We start from the raw sequence: 10912 nt of genomic DNA on the forward strand, positions 1-10912 counted from the left end.
TTGGTCTCGGGATAAATATTAAGAAAGGTACTGCTTTAGGTAAAATCGTTTAAATAATTTAAGGCATTGAAAGCCCTCTACTCGGAAATATAGTATCATCTAGTATACTTATTTGACAAAAAAGAAACAAACAATAAAAGGAAAAGGGTTTATTTTGTATTTCTATCAACTAAATAGTTACTAAAAACTTTTCACAATTGACGAATAGGTCTCGGTCATCACAGCATTTGTTATATGATATCAGTAACTGACTTTAAATGTAATATTTTACAATGTAGGTTAATTAGTTTAAAAGATTCATTCAAATATGATATAGAATTTTGATTTTTACATTGATATCAAACAGGACAAGCCAGATTAGATGGAGCTTTTTGTGACTATGACGAAGACGATAAAATGAAATTTCTGAATAACGTGAAAGCAAATGGTGTTTGTAATATTGAAATGGAATCTCTTGGATTTCTTGCCATGTGTAATCATGCAGGAGTACCAGGTAAATATCGTATACCATTTATCGTTCTAGATGTTAAATTCTATACTTTTATTTGATATTAGAATCTTTAAGAAAGATTAAACATATACCCTATGTCATAAGGTCGTTTTCAATAAACCAACATGATTGATATATGATTGATATACGGATAGAGACAAATATTTCAGGTGTATATTCAAGACTTAACAGGTTACACATTCAAACAATACATTAACGTTAAGTGCAGTGGATGAAAGAACCAAAATTCATTTCCTTTCACAACTGGAAAAAAAGAAGATTAAAACGTATCAGTGCAATCAATATGAAAGAAGATCATGAAATGAATATTTTTTTTCAAAACTTTGATGGTCAAATGGCAGCTGATTTCTTCAAGTTTGAAGTGCAAAAGTTCTTTAAATGAAGCATGATTTGCTTTTGTTGAATAGGATTAGTAGATGAAATAAGTGTCACGTTTCCAGTTTTATTAACCTCTGATTTCTTATATTGCAGGAGCAGTTGCATGTGTAACTTTACTTGACAGACTTAAAGGCGACTTCGTCAGTACGGATTTCAGTCTTCTAAAATCCTGGCAACATAGGGCACAAAAACTCGTACTAAGATTCATCAAGCGACGGATAACTCAACAAAACAGACACAAAAATGGTTAAATCCTCTCTGTTTTGAAATGTCAACAAATTTCCAATTTAAAAGACAAAAGAAGCGATATTAAGCTCTGACAAGATATTTCTATTGTTTGAAATCTTAATATTTCAGGAAGATTCCTCTGATGAAAGCCAAAAACGTTCAAATATTTCTTGACTATTACCTTTTATGAATTAGTTATATATTTTGTACACACTTATGTATACTCTAGTTTATATATATATATACTAGAACATCGCGGGTCCCTGACTGATATTAAAGTTTATAACTATGCGTATGCCTTATTTTAGTATTGGTATTGTCATCTGATAAAGTCATGCCGATTATAAGATGCACAGTTTTCTCTGCTTTCAAAATCTTTCTGTTTGAACCCGTCGACCTGGAACCTATCAATTATTGTTAATATTAATAATTTGAAAAACAAAAGGACCTGGAATGGAGTATTTTTCTCTCAACAGTATACAGCAAAATATTAATTACACCGTTTGGTAGTGCGCCTGTCAGATGCGGAACGTACAGATAAAGTAATAGGTGAATATACTATCGGTGTCGGATTCGATCCGGAACTTTTTAATTATTGGCGATATTATTTACGTGGAAAACAAAGGGGCCTGGAGTTGTGTAATTTTTAATCAACACCATTGTACTATATTAGATATATATATATAGTTGACTTCTTTGATTCATCGTTTTTACGTGATGACGGCTGACAAATTGTAACTCGTTATTTTAGTATTATAGATATATATATGTTACAGGCAATTTCTAAATTTTGGCATTTTGTAAAATGACTGAAATTTTTAGGCATTTTCTAAAATGCATGCATGATTTAGGCATTTTACAAGTTGACTATTTTTTTCAGGCATTTTGTAAAATGCCTGAAAATATTGTAAGGCATTTTACAAAATGCCTAAAAGACTAAAACTGAATGGAATGTACTCAAAATTTAACGACTGGAAATATCAAACAGATGATTTTATTCAATCATAAAATATAGCATGCAATTTAAACAGTTACAGTTTTATAATTGTAATTAAATCATTTAATACTGAAGATGAAAATTATTTTTGCTTCATGTAATGATTGGATGACAGCAACTGCTACACAATTTTTCTGACTTTTTGCAAAGACACCGTTTAGTATTACATCTAGTCTTACAACAGCACTACAGCCACATTTTGTGTAACCCTGACCATCACACAAAGGAACTTTACTGACAGTTTTTCTAAAGGATATTATATTATCATAATTTACAGATTGAATAGCGATAAAGTTACTGAAAGACAGTCCAAACTGATTCCTGGTGTAAAAAAGTCCACGTAGTATTCCATCTTTAATTTCCAGTTTATAACCATGCTCTTCCTTACCAGTAACAACAGCCATAAGGTTACACGGGTCTCCTTTCTCTCAATCCACATGGGGAATTGCAACTAATACATTCGCTCCAACATCCACCTCTGTCAAAACTCTTTCTGATAGATTTCTAACCTTACAGCTTGTTTTGTCATTGAGTCTGATGCATACCTTCTTTCATTTTTGATAACCTCTTCCATTTGAACACAGATGACAAGTGATAGTATCAGACATTGAATGGCGCATGCTTTTCAAGTGGCAAATATGTCATGCATATTCAATTATTGACCTATGAGGCAACTTAATGGTAACAGAAGTCGTCAACTCAATCTTCATATGTGATTATGTCCTTTTTATTTTTAGCTCACCTGGCCCGAAGGGCCAAGTGAGCTTTTTTCATCACTTGGCGTCCGTCGTCCGTCGTCGTCCGTCGTCGTTAACTTTTACAAAAATCTTCTCCTCTGAAACTACTGGGCCAAATCAAACCACACTTGGCCACAATCATCATTGGGGTATCTAGTTTAAAAAATGTGTGGCGTGACCCGGTTATCCAACCAAGATGGCCGCCACGGCTAAAAATAGAACATAGGGGTAAAATGCAGTTTTTGGCTTATAACTCAAAAACCAAAGCATTCAGAGGAAATCTGACATGGGGTAATAATGTTTATCAGGTCAAGATCTATCTGCCCTGAAATTTTCAGATGAATCGGTTAACCTGTTGTTGGGTTGCTGCCCCTGAATTGGTAATTTTGAGGAAATTTTGCTGTTTTTGGTTATTATTTTGAATATTATTATAGATAAAGATAAACTGTTAACAGTGATAATGTTCAGCAAAGTTAGATTTACAAATAAGTCAACATGACCGAAATGGTCAGTTGACCCCTTTAGGAGTTATTGTCCTTTATAGTCAATTTTTAACCATTTTTCATAAATCTAAGTAATCTTTTACAAAAATCTTCTCCTCTGAAACTACTGGGCCAAATTAATCCAAACTTGGCCACAATCATCTTTGGGGTATCTAGTTTAAAAAATGTGTGGCGTGACCCGGTCAACCAACCAAGATGGTCGTTACGGCTAAAAATAGAACATAGGGGTAAAATGCAGTTTTTGGCTTATAACTCAAAAACCAAAGCATTTTGAGGAAATTTGACATGGGATAAAAATGTTTATCAGGTCAATATCTATCTGCCCTGAAATTTTTAGATGAATTGGACAATCGGTTGTTGGCTTGCTGCCCTCCAATTGGTAATTTTTAAAGAAATTTTGCCGTTTTTGGTTATTATCTTGAATACTATTATAGATAGAAATAAACTGTAAACAGCAATAATGTTCAGCAAAGTAAGATCTACAAATAAGTCAACATGACCTAAATGGTCAATTGACCCCTTAAGGAGTTATTACCCTTTATAGTCAATTTTTAACAATTTTCATTAACTCGGTAAATTTATGTAAATTTTTACCAAATATTTTTCTCTGTTACTAATGGGCAAGGTTCATTATAGATATAATTGTAAGAAGCAAGAACGTTCAGTAAAGTAAGAACTTCAAACACATCACCATCACCAAAATACAATTTTGTCATGAATCCATTTGTGTCCTTTGTTTAATATGCACATAGACCAAGGTGAGCGACACAGGCTCTTTAGAGCCTCTAGTTTACTTAACCAATTGTTAAAATGTGCCTTGAGTGTATTATACTTTTATTTTCAATATTTTGCAAGATGAGCAATTCAGGCTCCTACATGTCTTAGAAACCTACAGATTTTCTTGTTAAATTTTTTAAAGAATAATCTTAAATTTATTTTACTCGACCCTTTTTGTACCTTTACACTATATTTTTATGTTCTATTTCATGTATTTCATATTTACACAATTTGCCTGAAACAGACCAGGCAATTTGTAAAATTTTCATTAAAAATTTCAGGCATTTTACAAAATGACTAGGTTTTTTTAGGCATTTTACAAAATGCCTGTCACCTTTAGGCATTTTAGAAAATGCCTAAAAATTCAGTCATTTTACAAAATGCCTAAATTTAGAAAATGTCTGTAACATATATATATAATTGTATATCCAAAATGTTAATACTTTATTGTTATTGGATCAATTGTGTAAATTCTAATAACACATAAATTCTTATGTGAGTTGTCCAAATGTATATAATTATATTTATTCCTAGATTTCGTTAAGCATTTTTTAACAGATAAGCTACCAAATTTGTGAAACAGTGTCAATGGAGTGTTCTTGTCACTTATAAACCATGTTCTTTTAAAAGCATATGAAATTAGAAATAAGATGTTTGGTTTTAACGTGTTATGAGAGTCTTAAAAAATGAGAAATTGAAATTCAATAAGTATTGAACTCATTACAGTCTTAACTTATGAAGTTGAACAACAACGACTAAAGAAGATGTCTTGCCACAAAATCTTTAAGTTTTTATAAGGACTGTTCTTTCCTCACTTGTCAGTTCAGAAACTGTACATGTTCAACTGAACTTTTTGTTTTAAGTAGAAATTATCAAAAGAATGATATGTAAATCCGTTCTATTTTCCTCGAATGTGACATACCGAATAAGATTAATCGCCGGGTTTGTTCTTCCATGAGCAACACGATGGGTGTGCCACATGTATCCTTCCGGAGCACCTGAGACCCCCCCCCCCCCCCCGGTTATTAGTTGGGTTTGTGTTGCTCAGTCTTAAGTTTTCTTTGTTGTGTTTTGTGCATTTTTGTTTGCTTTTTAGCTCACCTGACCCAAAAGGCCAAGTGAGCTTTTCTCATCACTTGGCTTCCGTCGTCCGTCGTTATCTTTTTCAAAAATCTCCTCTGAAACTAATGGGCCAAAGTTAACCAAACTTGGCCACAATCTTTATTTGGGTATCTACTAGTTTAAAAAAATATGTCATATGACCCGGCAAACCGACCAATATGGCCACCATGGCTAAAATAAGGGCATAGGGGTGAAATACAGGTTTGGGCTTATGTCTCTGTAACCAAAGCATTTAGAACAAATCTATCAGAGTAAAAATGTTTATCCGGTTGAGATCTATCTGCCCTGAAAATTTCAGATGAATCAGCGAACCGCTTTTTGGTTGCTGCCCATGAATTGGTAATTTTAAGGAAATTTTGCCGTTTTTGGTTATTATCTTGAAAGTTGAACAGATATATCATTTTATGGAGGGGTATTTGCGAAAAATACCAGTCATGGAACTGTTAAATTTCCCAAGCCGCTAGGGTAGGTGCCAAGATTTGTATTTTTCGCAAATTACCCTCCATAAAACGATATGTCTGTTTAATTACACCGAATAGTTTTTGATTGATTCTGTCTGTACGTGTGAAAAAATCTTCTCCTCTGAAACTACTGGGCCAAATCAAACCACACTTGGCCACAATCATCATTGGGGTATCTAGTTTAAAAAATGTGTGGCGTGACCCGGTCATCCAACCAAGATGGCCGCCACGGCTAAAAATAGAACATAGGGGTAAAATGCAGTTTTTGGCTTATAACTCAAAAACCAAAGCATTCAGAGGAAATCTGACATGGGGTAATAATGTTTATCAGGTCAAGATCTATCTGCCCTGAAATTTTCAGATGAATCGGTTAACCTGTTGTTGGGTTGCTGCCCCTGAATTGGTAATTTTGAGGAAATTTTGCTGTTTTTGGTTATTATTTTGAATATTATTATAGATAAAGATAAACTGTTAACAGTGATAATGTTCAGCAAAGTTAGATTTACAAATAAGTCAACATGACCGAAATGGTCAGTTGACCCCTTTAGGAGTTATTGTCCTTTATAGTCAATTTTTAACCATTTTTCATAAATCTAAGTAATCTTTTACAAAAATCTTCTCCTCTGAAACTACTGGGCCAAATTAATCCAAACTTGGCCACAATCATCTTTGGGGTATCTAGTTTAAAAAATGTGTGGCGTGACCCGGTCAACCAACCAAGATGGTCGTTACGGCTAAAAATAGAACATAGGGGTAAAATGCAGTTTTTGGCTTATAACTCAAAAACCAAAGCATTTTGAGGAAATTTGACATGGGATAAAAATGTTTATCAGGTCAATATCTATCTGCCCTGAAATTTTTAGATGAATTGGACAATCGGATGCTGCCCTCCAATTGGTAATTTTTAAAGAAATTTTGCCGTTTTTGGTTATTATCTTGAATACTATTATAGATAGAAATAAACTGTAAACAGCAATAATGTTCAGCAAAGTAAGATCTACAAATAAGTCAACATGACCTAAATGGTCAATTGACCCCTTAAGGAGTTATTGCCCTTTATAGTCAATTTTTAACAATTTTCATTAACTCGGTAAATTTATGTAAATTTTTACCAAATATTTTTCTCTGTTACTAATGGGCAAGGTTCATTATAGATATAATTGTAAGAAGCAAGAACGTTCAGTAAAGTAAGAACTTCAAACACATCACCATCACCAAAATACAATTTTGTCATGAATCCATTTGTGTCCTTTGTTTAATATGCACATAGACCAAGGTGAGCGACACAGGCTCTTTAGAGCCTCTAGTTTACTTAACCAATTGTTAAAATGTGCCTTGAGTGTATTATACTTTTATTAGCGCTGAAAACATGGGTCACTTAAAGCACAAAGTAGTGGATAGGTTTAAAAAAAAAAACCATTTCTAACATAACAAGTTTGAAAACTGCAGAATTGCGATAGAAAGATCGTAATGACAACGTAGATTTCAGATTGGGTAACACTGAAGATGATGGGCTAAAGTGGCGCGCAATGAAAACCAACCTAATCTTTACTGGAATTCAATTTCACTCGGAAGAAAACACAGAAGATACACTTAATTCCTTTATTAAACAAATTTAAAAGTTTAACATTGACAAAAACATCAACTTCGTTACAGTTCACAGATTCGACAAAAGAGGTCGCGGAGGAAATCGTCCGATTTTGGCAAAATTCATTCAATAAGGACAAAGAAATTGTATTTAGAAAATGGATTCAAGTCAAAGGGGACACATTTTGGAGTACAAGAACAATTTCCAAAAGAAATAGAAAAAAAAGAAAAATATTATACCGGTGGCAAAACAGGCCAGAAGAGAAAAGAGGAAAGTGCTATTGGTTAGAGACAAGTTGTATATCAATGATAATCTGTTCAAACCGAATATGGAAACATCTATATCTGGAAAAGAAAAACTACAATACGCATGTGCCGATAGTATCGTAAATCTGCAAAATATACAACAATACTGTAACAGAAGGCTAACACCAAATCATCAATCTGATTCTTCACACCTCTTAACTAACATGTGTTGTACATAAAACCAAGTTATTCAATTCAAAAGTGAAAAGGGAACTTAATTTCGTCAAATTATTACTTTGCTATCAAATTTTTTATTTTATAGACAATACGGTACATATTTAAATATTTCTATGTAAACTTCATGTTTCACAGTTGTGACTGAGGGTAACTTTGTTGTTATTATTTTCTGTATACCATTGTATTTACAAAGGTTATCGAAATAAACTTAGCTTTAGTAAGGGATTATCCTATTATTTGGGTCTATTTACAGTTCAAAACAAAGAGCTACTATAAATGAGTTACAATTGTCCCAAAGCACATTTATCAAAGTGAAAGGATTTATATCAGTGATTGAATCTGACTAAAAGTTGTCTTGTAAAACCAACAAAAAATCTAAGTTGAAGTTTACTGGTGCAGTAAAATTTATACCTTGAATGTCATTAAGAATAAATTATTAATTAACTTCAAATTACTAAAACAAATATACAATTTCAAAGCAATGCCACCCCCCTCCCGGAAAAATTTAAACTACAAATTCACTTTGATCTTTAGCTTTTCGGCAAAACTCTAACTACTGAATAGTTGGGAAGAATAGTTAACTTCCATTATTCCGATGAAATAATAATAAATAAAAAGATTTGGATATATTCAAATTTTTTAGAGTCATTTTATTATATTTCCTTATTTAAACTTAATAAAATAGTATTTGATTTAAAAAGTCGGAATGTGAAATAAAATTAGTTGTAACTCAAGTGTGTTTTTATATTTTTTTATTTATTTAAAAGGTAAATAGTAAAAGGATAATTCCTCACTAAAATATTACATGATTTACATTCATACTCACAATCTGGAAACCACTACAATTCCCACCTTTTCTTTGTACTCTTGTGCCACCTTATGTCTATAACACACTTTTTTTTAATTTTCCCCAAATTAAAATAAACAGTCCTTTCATGACTAAAACTGACTCTTAAATGAAATGCCGAGAAATGCAGTCATGCATCAATAATAAACATTTAATTTACATTTACCATGCTGACAATGAAACTTATTCTTGAAAGAAACCAATCAAGAATCATTCAACTGAATATTCACACTAATTTTCAGTTGATACATGATTTGTAGACAAGAAAGATTGTGAAGCTTTTGCGTATGTTATGCTTCATGTTTAAAAACGTATTGTGCCAATGTTACTTTAAACGCTGCTTTCACTATATATTTTAGACTATTCTCGGTAAGAAAGTGCAAAGACCTGCATATGTTGAGAAACCTCTTTTAGAAGAACTGCTTAGCTGTTCAGAAAATACAGACGACTTTAAAACTGTCACCGGTACAACGATGTGCACTGATGATTTTTATGAAGGTATGCATACTTCATGAGGTACTTTATATATTCCTAGGAAACGTAGATTTTATTATTATGGTATTAACGGATCATATTACATCAATAGATTTTATTGAGAATATTTCAAGACTTGGTCTCGGGATAAATATTAAGAAAGGTACTGCTTTAGGTAAAATCGTTTAAATAATTTAAGGCATTGAAAGCCCTCTACTCGGAAATATAGTATCATCTAGTATACTTATTTGACAAAAAAGAAACAAACAATAAAAGGAAAAGGGTTTATTTTGTATTTCTATCAACTAAATAGTTACTAAAAACTTTTCACAATTGACGAATAGGTCTCGGTCATCACAGCATTTGTTATATGATATCAGTAACTGACTTTAAATGTAATATTTTACAATGTAGGTTAATTAGTTTAAAAGATTCATTCAAATATGATATAGAATTTTGATTTTTACATTGATATCAAACAGGACAAGCCAGATTAGATGGAGCTTTTTGTGACTATGACGAAGACGATAAAATGAAATTTCTGAATAACGTGAAAGCAAATGGTGTTTGTAATATTGAAATGGAATCTCTTGGATTTCTTGCCATGTGTAATCATGCAGGAGTACCAGGTAAATATCGTATACCATTTATCGTTCTAGATGTTAAATTCTATACTTTTATTTGATATTAGAATCTTTAAGAAAGATTAAACATATACCCTATGTCATAAGGTCGTTTTCAATAAACCAACATGATTGATATATGATTGATATACGGATAGAGACAAATATTTCAGGTGTATATTCAAGACTTAACAGGTTACACATTCAAACAATACATTAACGTTAAGTGCAGTGGATGAAAGAACCAAAATTCATTTCCTTTCACAACTGGAAAAAAAGAAGATTAAAACGTATCAGTGCAATCAATATGAAAGAAGATCATGAAATGAATATTTTTTTTCAAAACTTTGATGGTCAAATGGCAGCTGATTTCTTCAAGTTTGAAGTGCAAAAGTTCTTTAAATGAAGCATGATTTGCTTTTGTTGAATAGGATTAGTAGATGAAATAAGTGTCACGTTTCCAGTTTTATTAACCTCTGATTTCTTATATTGCAGGAGCAGTTGCATGTGTAACTTTACTTGACAGACTTAAAGGCGACTTCGTCAGTACGGATTTCAGTCTTCTAAAATCCTGGCAACATAGGGCACAAAAACTCGTACTAAGATTCATCAAGCGACGGATAACTCAACAAAACAGACACAAAAATGGTTAAATCCTCTCTGTTTTGAAATGTCAACAAATTTCCAATTTAAAAGACAAAAGAAGCGATATTAAGCTCTGACAAGATATTTCTATTGTTTGAAATCTTAATATTTCAGGAAGATTCCTCTGATGAAAGCCAAAAACGTTCAAATATTTCTTGACTATTACCTTTTATGAATTAGTTATATATTTTGTACACACTTATGTATACTCTAGTTTATATATATATATACTAGAACATCGCGGGTCCCTGACTGATATTAAAGTTTATAACTATGCGTATGCCTTATTTTAGTATTGGTATTGTCATCTGATAAAGTCATGCCGATTATAAGATGCACAGTTTTCTCTGCTTTCAAAATCTTTCTGTTTGAACCCGTCGACCTGGAACCTATCAATTATTGTTAATATTAATAATTTGAAAAACAAAAGGACCTGGAATGGAGTATTTTTCTCTCAACAGTATACAGCAAAATATTAATTACACCGTTTGGTAGTGCGCCTGTCAGATGCGGAACGTACAGATAAAGTAATAGGTGAA

General features: G+C 32.2%; 2 protein-coding genes across 3 annotated transcripts in view; both read left to right on the forward strand.

The window, feature by feature from the left end:
• The window catches only part of LOC134708021 (uridine phosphorylase 1-like), a 43375-nt gene extending 41967 nt beyond the window's left edge, over nucleotides 1-1408 (forward strand). For both annotated transcript variants that reach the window (XM_063568261.1, XM_063568260.1), the window contains exons 7-8: nucleotides 347-493; nucleotides 983-1408. In XM_063568261.1, coding sequence (XP_063424331.1) covers nucleotides 347-493; nucleotides 983-1140 — 305 coding nt within the window. In that variant the 3' untranslated portion in view covers nucleotides 1141-1408. The remainder of the gene's footprint in view (nucleotides 1-346; nucleotides 494-982) is intronic.
• A 7544-nt stretch (nucleotides 1409-8952) lies between these two features.
• Nucleotides 8953-10649, forward strand: LOC134708023 (uridine phosphorylase 1-like). The gene is made up of 3 exons (XM_063568262.1): nucleotides 8953-9129; nucleotides 9588-9734; nucleotides 10224-10649. The coding sequence occupies exons 1-3, from the start codon at nucleotides 9105-9107 to the stop codon at nucleotides 10379-10381; spliced, it is 330 nt and encodes a 109-aa protein (XP_063424332.1). The 5' UTR covers nucleotides 8953-9104; the 3' UTR covers nucleotides 10382-10649.
• The last annotated feature ends 263 nt before the right edge of the window (nucleotides 10650-10912 follow it).

The sequence above is a fragment of the Mytilus trossulus genome, chromosome 2 (assembly GCF_036588685.1).
Source record: "Mytilus trossulus isolate FHL-02 chromosome 2, PNRI_Mtr1.1.1.hap1, whole genome shotgun sequence".
NCBI lineage: Eukaryota > Metazoa > Mollusca > Bivalvia > Mytilida > Mytilidae > Mytilus > Mytilus trossulus.